The 19,552-nt window shown below is 47.6% G+C and overlaps 1 protein-coding gene across 1 annotated transcript in view; it reads left to right on the top strand.

The window, feature by feature from the left end:
• Window positions 1-19,552, top strand: part of LOC139276788 (collagen alpha-1(VII) chain-like) — a gene marked incomplete at its 5' end in the record, with an annotated part of 111,478 nt that overhangs the window by 71,027 nt on the left and 20,899 nt on the right. The window contains 11 exons of the mRNA XM_070894793.1: window positions 2,480-2,515; window positions 4,640-4,696; window positions 4,805-4,876; window positions 6,069-6,140; window positions 10,460-10,516; window positions 10,739-10,774; window positions 12,725-12,805; window positions 13,701-13,754; window positions 15,177-15,230; window positions 16,727-16,789; window positions 16,900-16,962. Of these exons, the coding sequence (XP_070750894.1) occupies window positions 2,480-2,515; window positions 4,640-4,696; window positions 4,805-4,876; window positions 6,069-6,140; window positions 10,460-10,516; window positions 10,739-10,774; window positions 12,725-12,805; window positions 13,701-13,754; window positions 15,177-15,230; window positions 16,727-16,789; window positions 16,900-16,962 (645 nt within the window). The remainder of the gene's footprint in view (window positions 1-2,479; window positions 2,516-4,639; window positions 4,697-4,804; window positions 4,877-6,068; window positions 6,141-10,459; window positions 10,517-10,738; window positions 10,775-12,724; window positions 12,806-13,700; window positions 13,755-15,176; window positions 15,231-16,726; window positions 16,790-16,899; window positions 16,963-19,552) is intronic.

Below are 19,552 nucleotides of genomic sequence, written 5' to 3'. Positions count from 1 at the left end.
CTACCTTTCTCATTCAGCTGTTAGTTAACGATGTCCTTTATCTGATTTATGTGGAATGGTAGGGAGTGAACATAATAGATCCATGGGCCTTCACCTCTGGAGCTTTAGGTTTGATTCCAGCACAGGTCATATACATTATCCCTTCTATCTGTCTCCGCCACTATCTATCTGTCTGTGTGCCAGTCTCTGGGCCCCTTTCCTGCACTCTGTCTGTGGCTCTCTCCTTCCCTGTCTCTCTTGTCTCTTCCGGTTTCTTCCTCTTTGCCTGTCCCATTCCCTCCCACTCCTTCCCTCTCCATCTCTTCTTCACATCTCTCTCCTCTTTCTGCCTCTTTTTCTCTCCTTGTCTTTCTTCCTCTCCCTTTATCGCGCCCCCCTCCCCCCACGTTCCAGCCCTCTCCGAATGTTTGACATCTTTGTCTCCCCTTGTGTCACACTCTGTGTGTACCTTCTTCTCTCCTTTTTATTTCTCCGCAATATTTGCCTCCCTGTTATCATTGAGCTGATTAGAAGGCAGACATTTCTGTCTATCTTTGTTGGAACTGGTTTGATTTTGTGATTGGTCACCAGCTTTCTCAGAGTGCCAAACTGGACCAGTGGCAGAGCAGTGTGTCAGACCATAGCCTGAGTCTGAGCTTTGCTTTCCCACCGATAGTTCACTGGAAGGCAGGATAACTAATAGCTCCACATCACACTTGAAAAGGGGCGGAATTTTGGCTCCTCTGCGCTCCGTTTTCCGCCCCGGAGCGGCGGCAATGGCGGCGGTGAGGTGTTCTGGGCGGGCGGTCAGCCTCCAGCGCCCCGCAGTGATCCTCGGGTCCGGTTTTGTGGCGGCGCGGAGCAGCACCGCCCGGAAGAGCTGCGCCCGGTGTGTAACGCCACTGGTTGCAACACCGGTGCGACTTTTGATTCTTGCCCGAGCGGTCCGCCCCAAAGCTCGTCCCGCAGTGAACGCCTGGGAAATCAGGCGGTCCATCGATACCGACAGCGGACTCCTCAAAGGTAAGTGTGATTGTTTTGTCTTTTAATTTCTTTTGCGATTTTTGTTGTGGTGGCGTGGGCAGTGTTTTGGGAATGTTTTTGTGGCTTTTTTGGGGGTTTTTTCCTCCCCCAGACGTCTCTCGGAGCGCTCCCGGCCCGGCTCTTTAGCTCGGGAGTTTCCCATCCTAACGCCCAAGAGAGGTGTACAAGGCGTCCCGTAGCGCTGCGCCCCCTGACTCAGGGCCCAGCTGCCCAATGTTACTTACTGAGATGCAAACTGATCCCGGGCACAAACATTCCCGCCCCGCCGCCATTACTGCCCCAAAAACATCAACGTCGAAAATCTAGCCCTTGGACTTCATTTTAACCTAACCCACCCAACGGGTAAATTCGGGCGGCTTGTAAAACGAGCATCTGATCCGATCCCCCAGGTGGCCGGGTTAGGTTAAAATTGCACCCACAATAATAATCATTGAATAGTACAGCACAGAAAGAGGTCATTCGCCCCATTGAGTCTCAGCTGGCTTTCGAAGAACAATCCAGTTAGTCCCACTCCCCTGCTCTTTCCCCATATCCCTGCAATTTTTTCTCCTTAATTCTCTTTTGAAGGCTACTATTGAATCTGCCTACCCCACCCTATTTAGGCAGTGCATTCCAAATCCTAACCACTCGCTGCGTAACATAGTTTTTCCTCATGTCGCCTCTGGTTCTTTTGCCAATCACCTAAAATCTGTCCCCTCTAGTTATTGACCCTTCAGCCATTGCAAACCGTTTCTCTTTATTTACTCTATCGAAACCCTTTATGATTTTAGACACCTCGATCAGATTACTTTATAAGTGTGGAAATGGATCTTAATTTAAAAATAAAACACTTTGGGAGAAATGTAGATGGCTCACTAAAAAAACAGGACTATCAGGATGGGTGGAAACAATTCTAGGAATTATTGGTGACTCCGCCCACTTCTTGACCTGTCCACAATCCTTAATATCACAGTTTATCAATTCCAATCTGATGTAATAATCAGGTTTTAAAAACTATCTCTCAGAATGTGGGCATCGCTGGCACGGCCAGCATTTATTGCCCACCCTAATTGCCCTCGAGAAGGTGGTGGTGAGACGCCTTCTTGAACCACTGCAGTCCGTGTGGTGAAGGTGCTCCCACAGTGCTGTTAGGGAGGGAGTTTCAGAAGTTTGACCCAACAACGATGAAGGAACGGATGATGTATTTCCAAGTCGGGATGGTGTGTGACTTGAAGGGGGACTTGCAGGTGGTGGTATTCCCAGGTACCTGCTGCCCTTGCCCTTCTAGCTGGTAGAGGTTGCAGGTTTGTGACATGTGATCAAAGAAGCCTTGGCAAGTTGCTGCAGTGCATCTTGTAAATGGTACACACTGCAGCTATGGTGTGCCCGTGGTGGAGGGCATGAATGTTTAAGCCAAATGCAAGTAAAGCTATGCTGGCACTTAAACTGAGCAAAGTCCTCTGTGTTTTTATCTTAGGGTGACAGTGGATCGGTTGGACAGAGAGGGGAGAAGGTATGTGAGAGCTTCGTTGAACACAGGCATATTGCATGAAATGTTATCAACCCTGTGTCTACTTGTGTGTGTAGAGGCCTTGCATCATGCACTTGTCTGCCACACTCGGGAATCACACTTCAACGTGTCACATTCCTTTACTGATGCAAAACAATCATGAAAGAAAAGAGGAGCTTGGTTATTGAGCCGCAGCCTACAGTTTACAAACAGTTAGAATTGTGTACTGAATTACCTCATACATTTACCTCAGAGGGATGGGCCAGGTTAGCAGTGACACATCACTGTGACAATAACCAAGCATTCTTGTCCAGTTGTAGCTTGGTACCAATGACTTTCATCCTGTCACAACACATAAGGGGTTTAGAAACCAGCAGGGTGCAAAATCTTAGGATTACACTGTTGGAGTACAGTGCACAGTTCTGATCGCCATATTCTAAAAAAGGATATCGAGGCATGGAGAAGCTGCAAAAAAGATGTGCTTGAATGAGAGGTGCATGTTCAGGAAAGATTGAACAGGCCGGGGCTCTTGTCTCTCGAAAGGGAAGGCTGAGGGGTGGCCTGATAGAGGTCTTTAAGATTATGAAAGGGTTTGAGAGGGTAGACGTAGAGAAGATGTTTTTACTTGTGGGTGAGACCAGAACGAGGGGCCATAAATATAAGATAGTCACTAATAAATCCAATAGGGAATTCAGGAGAAAGTTCTTTACCCAGAGAGTGGTGAGAATGTGCAACTCGCTGCCACAGGGAGTGGTTGAGGTGAATAGCACAAATGCATTTAAGGGGAAGCTGGATAAACAGATGATGGGGAAAGGAATAGAAGGATATGTTGAGGGGGTTAGATGAAGAGGGGTACAAGGAGGCTGGTGTGGAGCGTAAACACCGGCATGGGCTGAATATTTTCTCTATGTCTACCCTGTCAAATCCTTTCATAATTTTAAAGACCTCTATCAGATCACCCGTCAGTCTTCTCTTTTCCAGAGCTAAGAGCCCCACCCTATTCAATCTTTGCCGATAAGTATACCCTCTCAGTTCTGGTATTATCCTTGACAATCTCTTTTTCACCTTCACTAATGCTCCGATATCCTTTTTATAATATGGAGACCAGAGCTGTGCCGAGTGCTCCAAGTGTGGGGGTGAATTTCCTCACGGATGCTCCCACTCCGCTTTCATTTCGGTAGAAATGCTGTTTACACCGGCTTCCACCCAAATTCCGCCAGTCTTGGCAGCAGAATGGGAGGGGCCCCGTGGAAATTGCCGGCAACTGTGTTGTTAGGTGCTCGGTTATTGGCTTGACTGGTTGTTACCTTCTGAATTTAGCTGACGGCTTGGTTTGAGTGAGATCGCCAGTCAGGGACCGGGAATGCGCTACTACCCATTAACACATGCACTGGGGGACCCGTGAAGCTGGAAAATCTCCCTTTAAGTTGCCAATCTCACTCAGAGGGGCTAGAGTGGGTAACAGAAACTGTTACACGTGTGCAGTAGAGGATATTCTCTTCAGGTTGGGTCTCTGCATCCTCCAATTCTGACCTCTTGCACATCGTTGATTTTAATTGTTCCACCATTGGCGGCCGTGCCTTCATCTGCCGAGGCCCCAAGCTCAGGAACGCCCTGCCTAAACCTCTCCACCTCGCTACCTCTCTTTTCTCCTTTAAGATACCCCTTAAAACCTACCTCTTTGACCAAGCTTTTGGTCACCAGCCCCAATATCTCCTTATATTGCCCGGTGTCAAATTATGTTTGATAATCGCTCCTGTGAAACGCATTAGGATGTTTTACTGCGTTAAAGGCGCTATATAAATTTGGGTTGTTGTTGTTGAGGCATATTGTTGGGGCAAAATAAAGGCAGCTTTACTTTGCATCTAACTATCTTGTCGGGTATGCTTACTGCTGAGATCATTCACCCAAACTAGGCATAATCCAATCCCCGGCCCCAGAATCCCGAATACTGATGCACGCAAATTCAGGAAAAGGATTTGAAAAACGTCCACGTCATCTCTCTGTTTATTAAAACCTCACTCTCCATATCATGTCTGCTTCAGCCCTTTTTAAGACCCTTAATGTTACGGAGGCGTATTCAGCCTTTGCGGCCTAACAAACACCAACTTATGTTCCCTGCTGCAGGGTGAAGCGATTGCTGTCGTCGGAACTCCTGGGATCCGAGGAATCAAAGGAGAGTTTGTAAGGAATATCATTGAACTTTATGGAGGAAAAAACAAAAATATTTTTAAGATAGTGGGGGAAGCTAAGTTTGGAGTGCTGTTAAACTCTGATGTTGGTTGCTTGCAGGGAGAGCGTGGCCAGAAAGGAAATGAAGGACAAAAAGGAGTGAAAGGAGAAGAAGGACCACGGGGGGAGAAGGTACGTGCTCAGATGACCTCACTTGACTGGGCCAGTAATCCAGAGAGCAGGAGTTCAAACCCTACCAGGGCAGTTTGAGAATTTGAACTCAGTTTTTAAAAATCTGTAACTAAAAATCTGGTATCAGTAAACCCAACTGTTTCACTCGTATCCTTCAGGGAAGGGAACCTTCCGTCCTTCCCCGGTCTGGGCCTATATGTGACTCCAGTCCCACACCAACGTGGTTGACTTTTAACGGTCCTCAGACATGGCCGAGCGAAGCCACTCAGTTCTATCAACACCACCACCGATGGTTCAAGAAGGGGGCTCACCACCACCTTCTCAGGGCAACAAGGGGTGGCCGATAAATGCCAGGGGCACCACATCCCGAGATGAAAACAAGCCCAAATACACGACAGTAAATTAGTTGCACACAGACTCTCCTATTTGGCTGTTGAGGTGAAACAGGGCATCACCTGTTAACGTGCACAGGTCACCCACACTCTCACAAGGGCGCCCTACGACTGATTGAGAAATTGGAAGGTGAATGTAACATGTCTTAGCAGTTTGGGACAGATTGGGGTGCTCGACACTTGGGCGGTAAATGTAGTCACGTGACCCTCGTACTCAAGGATGATGATGCCACCAAAGAAGGGAGCACAAGTCTGGGGTAGATGGGTGCGTAGGTTATGCAGGCCACTTCGAGCTAGGCACAAGGTTCATGTAACCACGTATCTGGAAATAAAAATCTGGTATCAGTAAGAGTGACCATGATGCACTTGGATTGTCCTAAAAACCCATCTGGTTCACTAATGTTCTTCAGGGAAGGAAACCTGCTTTCCTTATCCGGTCTGGCCTATATGTGACTACATTCCCACACCAACGTGGTTGACTCTTACCTGCCCCGTGACGTGGCCGAACAAGCCATGGGCGGCTAATGTTGTTCCTTCGGTCATTGACGCTTCTTCTGTCGAACTTCAGCACGCAAAAACATTCATTCAGATGTGGGTTTTGAGCCAATACTCTCAAATCCAGATGGCCACCTTTGATCTCTTTGTCTTTCCAAATCAACTACAGTCTCCTCATTGTAAAAAAAATAACTGAGCCTTGAGCAGCCAAAATGTTCCCGGGGATGAGCAAAGACGATGGGTAACTGCTTGTTTCAGTGGGTTGCCGATCTAAGTTTTGTGTCTGTTTTTTTTCCCCTGTCAAGGGACCAAAAGGAGAACAAGGAGATAAAGGCTCGATGGGCTTCCCTGGAGCCAGAGGTCCCGGTGGACAGAAGGTACTGGGTTGGGTTCTGTTGTGTTTATTCAGTGGGAGAGCTATTGTGAGACAAGGCCCATAGTTTAGCACTTGATTCATGAGTAACAGCAACCTTCCAAGGGGCTGAATTTTCACCACCATTCTGGGCCATTTATTTTTGGCATACACTTTTTTTTGGAGCAAACTAAAATCTGCAAGTTTCGCCAAAGTTTCTGCGCCAGCCTAAAGTACTTCCGTCCAATTTTTTTAGTTCACGATTTTTTGACGTCGCGGGGCGGAACCTGCCGGGTGCGCCATTTCTGACCATTTAAGCAAGTTTGGCCAAATACGATTTTTTTCAAAAACGGAGCACTGCGCCGTTCTGAAAAACCTTCCCTACACTTAAGAAAATCGGCGCAGAGAAGATGCGGAGCTGAAGACATGGCACCGAGGGCAGGGGGGGCATTCGGCACGAGATAGCAGCGGCATTGGCAAGCGGGGGGGGAGGATAGGGGGCTTTTCGGCCCGGGATAGCAGTGGCATCGGCACTGTGGAGATGAAAGAAATCTCTAAATGCTATTAACTGCTGTTATGAAAACTCTTGAAGGACTGGAGACGTTGTTCAATAACCCTGGTTCTCCATTCATGATCATTTTTGAGTGTTGCAGCTGGAAGGAGAATTGATAAAGTTTGCGCAACATTTCTCTACATAATCGTTCATAGGCTCCTGGTTTCATATATTGCGATTTTAGTCTGCTGTCCCAAGTCTCACTTAGTGATCTATTTTACAAAGGGGAAATGCTTTATTTGTGCCTCAGCCCTTCAGTGTGCCCCTCATTCCCCTGGCAATCTGTTTTCCGGCGCAGACCTTAAGCTCCACCCACAGAGCTCAAGGACAATCTGCGCCGCTCCAAAATGAAAGGTTATGCCGGCGAAACTTGCAACTATTTTTTGGGGCGCAGTCGGCCACTAAAAAAAATCGGATGTGCCTACAACTGCACCAAAAATATCCAAGTGGAATTTTGAGCCCAAGGCTCGGAGTTTCATCTTTCGCTTTATTCTTATGCCTACGTATGGAAACATGTCTGGGAAATCTTTTCTCAGGCCGGCCTTTCAAACACTGCGCTGCAAACCACATCAGATTGTTACACTGTGTGGTGCTCCCTCTCTGCAGGGAAGATGCAGCTTTAAATGAGACCCTGTAAGGAAATTACATTAGGCCTGAGATTACTGGGAAAATAATGGTGAATTAACGGTGCTTGCCATTATTAGCTTGTAAAATAATCCAGCAATTTGCAGCACAGGTACAGTGGCCTGGAATTCGCGGTCAGTGGCGAAGCGATGGTGTTCCTCTCTGGCTCTGAGGTACGCTCCGCACAAGGGCCGCAAGACCCCTGTGTCGAGAACTTTGGGTTTTCCGACATTCAAATCAAATCAACGACGTAAAGTGGGGGCTATATTGTACGAGCTGCTGTGATGTCAACAGGCTGTCTAAGCAGCCAATCAAAAGGCAGGATTCTCACAGACAGCGAACAAGGAAGTGAGTAAGCTCTTCGGGGCTGACTTTGATCAACTTACCGCCCGCTGCCGCCGACATTCCTCGGCTCGAACCGCCCGGTGCCACTTTCGTCGTGGCCTGGAGCAGGCGGGAGGGGAGAGCCGTGTGGGAAGCGCCCGCCGACGTCAGCGGACGGCCGATGCGCGCAAGTGACCTCTCGCCCGCCGAGATGTCAGATTGGTGCGGGCAGGAGTCGGCCGGAATCGGCGGCAGGACGGCGGAGGAGCGCTGCATGCAGGCAGCTCCGTCCTCAACGGTAAATGCAAAGACCCATGTGAAGAATGTGGAACGTTTTTAAATTATTTCTTTACAGGTACTTACCTGGATGGGGTCCCCCTGAAGGTCCTCAGATGTTTTTTTTTCTGATGATTTTTTTTTTGAGGTCTTCGACCCTCCGTGGGCCCGACTCCATCCTCGCTGGCACTTGGGCGGCAAGCGCCTCTGCCGCCGAGAATGGGACCTCCCGCCCGCTGCCGCCCGCATTGGCGGTTTGATTTGCCGCCCGCCGACCTTCAAGGGACCTCGGCGATGAATATCCCGCCCAAAGACCCGTCCGGTACCTCGGTGGCCATCAGCGGCACTTGGGCGGGTGGAGGCCCCTAAATTTTTTTAAAATGTGAGAGGGAACAAAGCAAAGATTGGGACTCTCACACAGGGAAAGGAAAGGCAATAAAGATAAACAAACTTTACAAAAAATTAGTTTCATTTTCTTAAAAATTTTAATTTCTATTAAAATGGATAAATTTCACACTGCACAAAATTAAAATGAGTTTTCCAGGCCCTTGACCTTTGTTTAGCGGTAATAACACTTAAACCCCCAGTTACACCGAATCCCTTTGGGTCTAACGTTTAGTGGGGAATTTAACAGTGTACTCACAGCGGAAGAGCCTCAGCCTCCGTTACTTTCCCTGATTTGGGTGATTTCACTGATTGCGGCTCTGTGGGATGGGGGCTGCGTTCGCTGTCATCCGGTCCGCAAATTCCCGGCTGTGAGGTGAAAAAGTCCCATTTACTTGCCCCGAGATGAGCCAGCGCAGCAATTTCTGGCCCATCGTTTATCAATTCCACAGGATTTCCTCAGCGTCAGGAGGCAAACCGCAAATTCTCCAACAGCTGGAACAGAAAATACTGGAAACGCTCAGCGGGTCAGGCAGCATCTGTGGAGAGAGAAACAGAGTTAAGGTGGTCAGGGCGATGACCTTTTCATCAGAACCTCCTACCCCAGCTCCCGGTAAAGCCTTGCTCCATTGCACCCTCGATGGTGACTCGACATTCTTTTCCACGCCCGGCTTAACAGCTCTGGCCGTGGTGATACGTGGTGAACATTTTTATGGATGTGCTGGTGGTTGCCTTCGATAAGAACTCATTCACTCGACAGAGTTCTCACTCTCCATTGGATGCTGGTGACACTTGGGTTCCATGATGTCCTTCCATTTGAGGAAAAATCTTCCAATCATAGGAATATCGAACAGGAGTAGGCCATTCAACCCCTCGAGCCTGTTCCACCATTCACTGAGATCATGGCTGATCTGCGACCTAACTCCATTTACCCGCCTTTGGCCCATATCCCCCAATACCTTTGTTAACAACAAACTATTAATCTCCCATTTAAAATTAACAATTGATCCAGCATCCATTGTTGTTTGTGGAACTGAAGTCTCAACTTCTACCGTCCTTTGTGTCAGCCGTGGCTCAGTGGGTAGCTCTCTCGCCTCTGAGTTAGAAGGTTGTGGGTTCAAGTCCCATTCCGGGGATCTGAGCACTTAAATCTAGGCTGACATTCCAGTGCAGTGCTGAAGAAGTGTCAATTCTACACTGTCAGAGGTGCCGTCTTTCAGATGAGAGGTTAAACCGAGGCCCCGTCTGCTCTCTCAGGTGGATGTAAAAGATCCCATGGCACTATTTCGAAGAAGACCAGAGGAGTTATCCCTGGTGTCCTGGCCAATATTTATCCCTCAATCAACATAACAAAAACAGATTATCTGATCATTATCACATTGCTGTTTGTGGGAGCTTGCTGTGCTCAAATTGGCTGCCGCGTTTCCTACATTACAACAGTGACTATGCTTCAAAAGTACTTCAGTAGCTGTAAAGCGCTTTGAGACGTCCAATGGTCATAAAAGGCGCTATATTAATGCAAATTTTTCTTTCTTACCACCCTCTGAGTGTAGAAGTGTTTCCTAAATTCACTCCTGAAAGGTCTGGCTCTAATTTTTAGACTATGCCCCCCCACCCCCCCAGTCCTAGACTCCCCCAACCAGTGGGAACAGTTTCTCTTTATCCACCCTATCTGTTCCCCTTAATATCCTGAAACCTTCGATCAGATCACCACTTAACCTTCTAAATTCTGGGGAATACAACCCTAATTTGTGTAATCTCTCCTCGTAACTTAACCCTTGAAGTGCAGGTATCATTCTGGTAAACCTACGAGCACTGGTGTAACCTTGCCCAGTTTTGGGCTCTTGCGGTGCTTCAGTGGGTTTGTGCACCATGTACTGTGGCATTGGGCCTTACAGACCAGGCAAGTCCCAGATCCCGTGATGGGTCTTTGATAAGGTCGGGGAAGTCGTTAAAGCAAACAGCATAAATAGGTTCAAGAGGCAATTAGATATCAATATCCACAATGTATTAAAAATATTATGTCTGCATTCACTTCCTACCTGTGCCACTTTACTTCCTGTTGCATTTTTGTCACACTTTGTGCGTCAACTTTTTCCCATTATATTTATTATGGGTTTATCCAATGTAAATTTGCCAGGCTATAATTGCATCATTTGGCCTCCTGGTGGCGCTCTGCCCAGTCTCTCAGTGTGTTCACAGTCGCTCTCGGGAAAAGCTCTACTTTGGCCTATCCCCAGGTAAGTTTTCCTTTCACCTCCAGTTTATGCCTTTTCCGGTCCCGCTCCTGGGAACGTTAAGTGAGCCTGGGCCAGCCTTTTCTGTGATGCTGCCCATGCTCGAATACCCTGTTGTCTGTGTTCACATGTGAGCAGGCAGCATCCTTAAAATAAAAACTCCTGTTTGACCTTTCATCCCAGGTTGAAAGCTTGACTACATTTTTGTTTGTTTTTGGTTACTAGGGTGAGGAAGGTGAATCAGGAGAACCAGGGAAACCGGTAAGATTTACATAGAATTAAATAGAATTATGTAGACTATACAGCACAGAAACAGTTCATGCTGGTGTTTATTCTGCACTCGAGCCTCCTCCTGTCCTTCCTCATCTAAATCTATCGGCATAACCCTCTAGTCCCTTCTCCCTCATGCGCTTGTCCAGCCTCCCCTTAAATGCATCTATACTATTCGCTTCAACCACTCCCTGTTGTAGCCGGTTCCACATTCTCACCACTTTCTGGGTAAAGAAGTTTCTTCTGAATTCCCCATTGGTGACTATCTTATATTGATGGCCTAGTTATGCTCTTCCCCACAAGTGGAAACATTCTCTCTGTATCCACTCTATCAAAACCTTTCATCATTTTAAAGACCTCGATTAGGTCACCCCTCAGCCTTCTCTTTTCAAGAGAAAAGAAACCCAGCCTGTTCATCCTTTCCTGATAGGTGTAACCTCGCATTTCTAGTATCATCCTCGTAAATCTGTTTTGCACCCTCTCCAGTGCCTCTATATCCTTTTTATAATATGGCGACCAGAATTGTGCACAGTTTGTGTCATTTCTTCCTATTCTCTGCACAACCATAGTCTTATTTTTCCATTTTCTATTGCTGCTTGAAGATATGACCTGTTAACTCATTACTCCACATCAGTCGGGTGTCTCTGCTGGGCTCCCGATAATCCACATGACTCGGAGGTATATAAAAAAAGCACTTGCTTCATCTCGTGACTCTTCCGAACTTTATCTGACTCGTGACATTCCATTCTAATCACATTCCACAAGGAGTGTCCTGTCATTTATGCTGTCAGTCATCCAGACCAAATTTGTCCTGTAGTTTATCCTATCAGTCACATATGACCTGGACATATACTGGCCATTCTTTCACCATAACAACTCACCGTCAAAGAAAATCTCTCCTCATCTCCCCTCTGGTTCTGTTGCCAATTATGTTGTTTCTATCTCCTCTGGTTACCAACCCTCCTGCCACTGGAAACCATTTCTCTTTATTTGCTCTATTAAAAGCCCTCATGACTTTGAACACCTCGATCAACTCTCCCCTTAATCTTCACTGCTCTGAGGAGAACAACCCCAGCTTCTCTCGTCTCTTCGAACTAACAGCACTGTGGGAGCACCTTCACCACACGGACTGCAGCGGTTCAAGAAGGCGGCTTACCACCACCTTCTCAAGGGCAACTAGAGATGGGCCATAAATGCTGGTTTGCCGGCGATGCCTACATCCTGAGAATGAATATTGAAAAAAAAAGTTATCCAAACCAAATTTGGCCAGTTGCCATTCAAGTGCAGGAATATCCCAGATATATCGTCAGGTGTCAGCTATCTCACAGTGAGCTGTAAATGAGTACATTTCAAAGTTTAGAATTACATTTCTGATCCAATAGAGGACATTTACAGTAAGGATGGTGAACTGTGACCATGTGAGGAAATATTTCACACAGACCTGGAATCTAAAAAGACATCACATTCCGAATGTTAGTTTCAGATGAAGAACCCCGCCTATCTCATAGACGCATATTGCACAGAAGGAGGCCATTCGGCCCATCGTGCCCTTGCCGGCTCTTTGGAAGAGTCCCACTTCCCCGCTCTTTCCCCATAGTCCTGCAAATTTCTCCTTTTCAAGTATTTATCCAATTCCCATTTGAAAGTCACTATTGAATCTGCTCCCACCTCTCTTTCAGGCAGCGCATTCCAGATCACAACAACTCGCTGTGTAAAAAAAAAAAAATTCTCCTAATCACCTCACTGGCTGAGTGTGTAAATGCACCACACGGTGTGGCATTGAATCTTAAACATTGCGTAGAGATCCTTGGTCTCTATAGCAGCTAGTTGTTCAATGAGGGACGTCTCTGCTGTTATCGGGTTCTGGAGTAGATTACAGCGAGCTACTGTACTTGGTGTCTCTTACTAACTGTGTTTTTTTGGGGGGCGGATTCTTCACAGGGAATACCAGGAAAAAATGGCATTGATGGAGTGAAAGGAATCCATGGTGATACGGGAGAAGTGGGACCTAAAGGTTTCAAAGTAAGTGAGGGAAATCTTTATACCACATCGACTTCAGCTGTGAACAGCACTGAGAAATTAATATAATGAATCCTTCCGAGCTTGGGTCCTCCTTTTGAGCTGTAACCTCCTTCAGCCTCACGACCCCCTAAGATGCCTGCGCTCTTCAAGTTCAGTCCCAGGGTCAACTGCCAGGAACTGCCCCGGGGAGAGCAGCAATGTTTACACGGTTACATAGTGTGTTTTATTTTACATGTACCATATATACATTTTGAAAACACTAACTGGATCTGCAGGGAAGGGACGGTGTACACGAACAGCAACAACAATTTGTATTTATATAGCGCCTTTAATGTAATGAAATGTCCCAAGGCGCTTCACAGGTGTATTATGTGATAAAAATTTGACAACGAGCCCCATAAGTAGAAATTAGCATTGATGAGGGTCAAAGAGGTAGGTTTTAAGGAGCATCTTGAAGGAGGAAAGAGAGATAGAGAGGCGGAGAGCTTCAGACAGGGAGCTCCAGAGCTTGGGGCCCAGGCAAAAGAAGGCACGGCCACCAATGGTTGAGCGATTATAATCAGGGACGCTCAAGAGGCCAGAATTAGAGGAGCGCAGACATCTTGGGGTGTTGTGAGGCTGGAGGAGATTACAGAGATAGGAAGGGGCGAGGCCATGGAGGGATTTGAAAACAAGGATGAGAATTTTGAAATCGAGGTGTTGTTTAACCGGGAGCCAATGTAGGTCAGCGAGTACAGGGGTGATGGGTGAGCGGGACTTGGTATGAGTTAGGACATGGACAGCTGAGTTTTGGATCACCTCTAGTTTAGTAGGGCAGATATACACGGAGGGCAGATACTGGTATACACGAATAGCCGGTGTACATGATGCCTAAAACCTTTGGTTTGTTTTGCAGGGTGACAGAGGGGTGAAAGGTGCCTGTGGTACAGATGGAGAGAAAGGAAGTAAGGTAAGGTTTGGCGGGGAGATTTTGTCGTTTGGTTTTAGTTCTTCCTACTTCAAAAAAAATTCATGAGGAGGTGTGATATTGGAGTGTGAACTGGTTAGTGTCGTGGTCAAAATGGTAAAGTAGTCTTGTGTGAACGTGCAAACCAATGTCTAGATTTTCATTAAAACATTTATGTAAAGCCTGGCTGATCTGTACATCAACTCCATCTTCCCGCCTTGGTTCCGTAACCCTTGACACCCCAGAGTGACCATGTGTCCCCATTTTCCGGGAACAGTCCTCGGATGAGGTATTCTGTCCCCAGGGCAAGCAATGTCCTTGGTTCACGAAACCCGTCCCCCAACAGACTAGAACCATAGTAATTGGAATACCTGCCCATCACACCGTTAAACAGAATCACAGTTTCCGGTCAATGGACTGAACAGTGTGATTGCACTTATAAACAGCGTTTGAATGCGCTTCAATAGTGAGACGTCACATCACGTGGTAATTAGAGGCACATTTGTAGTGCATGTGTGCAACTGTTAAAATATATGCTGCTAAAGAATTTTCCCTCGCTACACTGCACAATCTACACTTTCTATCCTGGTTACTTTGCTGAGCTCCCTCTCAGTGTGTCGCCGGATTTGGGTTTGAAAATATGGTCACCCTATAACAGCCTTGCCTAAGAAAAATCTTTTAAACTCAGTTTTGAAATGTTCAACAATTTCAACAGCTTTCTGAGGGAGAGAGTTCCCGATTTCCACTACCTTTAGTGTGAAGAGTTGATTCCCAACTACTCCCAAGTGTCACCTGGCAAGCAAAGGAGATAGAGAGTGCGGTGAAGCTGCCGTGGCTAACAGAAATATATAACATTCTGAGGGGGCTTGACAGGGTAGATGCAGAGAGAATGTTTCCTTTCGTGGGGGAATCTAGAACTAGGGGACATAGCTTCAGAATAAGGGTTCGCCCATTTAAAATGGAGATGAAGAGGAATTTCTTCTCTCAGAGGGTCGTGAATCTTTGGAATTCTCTGCCCCAGAGAGCTGTGGAGGCTGGGTCATTGAATATATTTAAGGTGGAGATAGACAGATTTTTGAACAATAAGGGAGTCGAGTTATGGGGAGCGGGCAGGGAAATTAAGTTGAGGCCAAGACCAGATCAGCCATGATCTTATTGAATGGCTGGACAGGCTCGAGGGGCTAAATGGCCGACTCGTGCTCCTATTTCTTATGTAAATAATGGACCAAACTTTGTAGGCCGAATGGCCTACTCCCGTTCTGTTCTGCCTATGTTGTAGGCATGTCCTCTGTCACTGTCCATGTTGAGTAGCCACTGCATTCAGGCCTTTTAATCATTAAAAACAAATCTTGGGTCCTGTCTCTCGTGAGGCTATGTTTAACCTGTGCTTTCTTGTTTCCTTACCTCGTGCATTTGTTTGTGTAGGGTGACCCTGGCATTCCCGGGAGACTTGGATTCCCTGGCAGAAAGGGAGATCAGGTAGGCAAACATTGAACCTCAGACCCAGCCACCTTCAGAGCAACAGTGAGCAACGTTTGAACATTTAAGGGCAGTGGGAGGAGATAAACAACCTTCAATGGGGCACCCTACATGTTCAGTGCCAAGGGACCCATTGGCGCCGATTGGTTTTTTATTCATTCGCGGGATGAGAGCGTCGCTGGCAAGGCCAGCATTTATTGCCCATCCCTAGTTGCCCTCGAGATGGTGGTGGCGAGCCGCTTCATTCCATGATTCTTCCAGCGGTTTAGTACAACTGAGTGGCTTGTTGGGCCAGAGGGCGGTTTAGGGTCAACCACATTGCTGTGGGTCTGGAGTCACATATAGGCCAGACCGGGTAAGGACGGCAGATTTCCTTCCCTAAAGGACAATCAGTGAACCAATCGGTAGGTTCATGGTCACCATTACTGACACTAGCTTTTTATTCCAGATTTATTTAATTAACTGAATTTAAATTCCCCAGCTGCCATGATCATTAATCCAGACCTCTGGGTTACTAGTCCAGCAACATAACCACAGTGTTACCATACGCCAAAGACCCAATCATTGCTCCATTTAGTCACCACCAAACCAAGGAAAATATTATGAAGCTGATTAAAACTTCCAAACCTAAGAATGGAGACACAGGTGGACATTTTAAATCTGGACAATGGTGTAAAGTTTGGCCTCTAATCATGTAATGATGTATATGTCAGGTGAGGGCAGGATTGGGGTCCTCTATGATCCCCCCTTTGTGCAATAACCCTCCAACATTCCCTGCCTTGGTACACATACGCCTACTCTAGGCATAGAGCACTAAAGCCAGGACGTTATGCTAAACCTATATAAAGCATTACTCTGGCCCCAGCAGGAGTATTGTGTCCAGTTCTAGCCACCACACTTCAGGAAGGACGTGAAGGCTTTAGAGAGGGTACAGAGGAGACTTACGAGAATGGTTCCAGGGATGAGGGATTACAGTTACTTGGATAGACTGGAGAAGCTGGGGTTGTTCTCCTTGGAGCAGAGAAGGCTACAAGGAGATTTGATCGAAGTGTTTAAAATCACGAAGGATTTAGATAGAGTAAATAAAGAGAAATTGTTTCCAATGGCTGAAGAGTCGGTAACCAGAGGGCACAGATTTAAGGTATTTGGCAAAAGAACCAGAGCTGATGTGAGGAAAAGCTTTTTTATGCAACGAGTGGTTAGGATTTGGAATGCACTGCATAGGGCGGTGGATACAGATTCAATAGTAGCCTTCAGAAGGGAATTGGATAAATACTTGAAGGAATAAAAATTACAGGGCTATGGGGAAAGAGCGGGCGGAGCGGGACTAACTGGATTGCTCCCATTCCACAGGGGCCGAATGGCTCCTCCTATGCTGTACTGTTTGATGATTCCATGAATGTCCGGTTGTGCTGGGCACTAGAATGGGAAAATCAGGATGAGCAATGTTACTGAGCTGCGATGCTCCGTATTTAGTCCCATGTTTTATCTTTCAGGGTGAATCCGGTGCTACTGGCTCCCCTGGTCTGACTGGGAAAGAAGGCCTCATCGGACCCAAGGTATGAAACCAGTGACCGCTCTTTGTAGAATAGCGCCACGGGGCAAGGCACCCCTGGCACTTGACCTCTGTGTAGCTCACAGCGCTGACCTGCTCTTGTCTGTAATGCAGGGTGACCGAGGGTTCGACGGGCTGCAGGGACAGAAAGGAGAACGAGGAGAGAAAGGAGAGCGGGTGAGTTACAGTTACTGACACAAAGTGCAGACCCACATGTCATCTGCCAAACTAGTATAAGAAAAATGGAAAGCCTGAGGGCGGAATTGCCCTGCGCGCCCTGAATGGGGGCAGATACCTTCTGAGGCCAATGCTCTCCCCGCCTCTCAAAGGAAGCGGAGTGCAATCTCGCACGCTCCACCTCCTTTCGGGGCATTACTGGGACGCTGGAAGGAAGCGGCAGATGGAAGCTCCGCATAGCGCTGACCCACGTCAACCCCCTCCCCTTCAATTAAAGCGTCAGGCCCCTGCGCCCACTGCCGGGCCTGTGATGGTCTCCTCTGGGCCACCAGGGCAGTGTGGAACCAAGGCCGCAACCCGGCACCCAACACAGAGTGCCGGGCTGCTCGATGGTGGTGCATGGTGATGATGCGGCGTCTCCGCAAACTCCCGCGCAATTTCCCGGGGAGTGGTAGCGCCCTGCTGCCCCGAGTGATAAGTGTCTTAGCAGCCCCCATGGGGCAACTTTTCCCCCCCATGACTTTAACACCGGCCCCTCCGGCAGTGCAGCGCTCCCTCAGCACTGCGCTGGAGTGTCGGCCTAGATTATGGGCTCAAGTCACTTGAACCCACAACCTTCCGACTCAGAGGCTGCCCACTGAGCCACGGCTGACACCCGGCGCAAAAGGGAATGAAGGCATTGGATTCCCTGGACAATCAAGGTTCTGTTAACCTCTGTATATTTGAAGGAATGTATTACATTAAGCTGACCAAGCCTCCGTGCTTAATTTGTCTAAAGATTCATTTGCACGGGTGTGATGAACAATTTTCTCGAGCTCTTCGACAGGATGTCTCCTGATTCAATTCTACACCTTGGGTCAGTGGAAGCCAATGGTAAAATTGGCATCTAATGCCCGAAATCAAACCCGCCAAGCGATCCTGTCAGCTTATACCCATCTGTCGATTGCTCACTAATGTTATACTGCAGCAGTTGGTCTGACCAACATTCTCTTTAATTCACGCGGCGCGCAGCGATCTGGAGCTCCCGTGCAGCCAGCTCACCGGCACTTGAATGGAAAAACTGCGCATGTGCGTAAATGTGAACGGGCTGCGCAGACCGTCGAAGGGGCCGCGCACCCAAAAATAAAATTAGCGGGAGCATTGGTCTCTGGAGTTAGGATGACTCCCTGGGGTGCCTCCAGTGGTCGGGGTTGGAAAATCAGGATACGGTGTCACCATTTTAGACCGCCTGCTTTGCCACTTCCCCATTTCCAATATCAGGTGCACCTTGGGCCTGTCCATTCAGGCCCGGGGATTGAACAATCTACAAGATGCACTGTAGCAACTCGCCAAGGCTCCTTCGACAGCACCTCCCAAACCTGCGACCTCTACCACCCAGAACGTAAAGGGCAGCAGGCACATGGGAACACCATCACCTCCACATTCCCCTCCAAGTTACACACCATCCTGACTTGGAAATATATCGGCCATTCCTTCATCGTTGCTGGGTCAAAATCCTGGAACTCCCTCCTTAACAGCACTGTGGGAGTACCTTCACCACACGGACTGCAGCGGTTCAAGAAGGTGGCTCACCACCACCTTCTCAAGGGCAATTAGGGATGGACAATAAATGCCGGCCTTGCCAGTGACGCCCATATCCCTAAAACAAATTTTAAAAAGCCATTGGCGCACTTGAATTTATAGGCTTCTATGTTTGAAAACAAATAGATCCTGTAATTTTATTTTTAGTAAAACGTGGCCACGATTTCCACGCCAGGATCATCCTGAATCTGAATCTACTTTTGAAATCATGAGTTTCCCTCCAAAATTGGTCTCGTTTTGATCAGCCCAGAGTTTGAAGAGTCCTGTGGCCTGTCCTATATTTCCCACCGACTCGATTTAACTCCAGTGACAGATGCTTTGAAAGGCAATATCCGAGGTTCTGTACATGTGAGGAAGTGAAGAGTCCAGAGTTCAAGATCCGAAGATTGATGTTTGGGAAAGCGGCCTGATTAGGATAAGCCGGGAGCGGGTAAGAAAACCCAGCCCATTCAGTTGTAGCTTAGCTTGGGAACTGCCGATGTTCAGCAAACACATCAGTAAGCCAAATCTAGGCCCTAAAATTCTTCTATTAATGGAAACTGGGCAACACCTGCCTTTCTCAACAACAACTTGTATTTCTGTAGCGCCTTTAACGTAGTAAAACATCCCAAGGCGCTTCACAGGAGCACCTTAAGACAAAAAAAAATAAAATTTGACACCGAGCCACATAAGAAGAAATTACGGCAGATGACCAAAAGCTTGGTCAAAGCGATATGTTTTAAAGAGCGTCTTAAAGGAGGAAAGGTGATGGAAGTTCACAATTGAAGTAGGGTCGCCAATTCTGGTTGGACGGTTTCCTGGAGGTCGCGTGACCTCATGCCTCCGACCACCATGCACCATCATTGGTCAGCCAACTTGTCCATCCGCGTTTCCCACACGACAACTGGGAAAGCCAACGGGCTCTTCGTTGCCCGATTGGATGAGGGTCCAGAGGAGATTTACGAGGATGTTGCCAGGACTGGAGAATTTCAGCTTTGAGGAAAGATTGGATAGGCTGGGGTTGTTTTCT

This window comes from Pristiophorus japonicus, chromosome 12, assembly GCF_044704955.1.
Source record: "Pristiophorus japonicus isolate sPriJap1 chromosome 12, sPriJap1.hap1, whole genome shotgun sequence".
NCBI lineage: Eukaryota > Metazoa > Chordata > Chondrichthyes > Pristiophoridae > Pristiophorus > Pristiophorus japonicus.
Note: the sequence above shows the minus strand (reverse complement) of the source record. Positions and strands in the feature narration are given on the sequence as shown.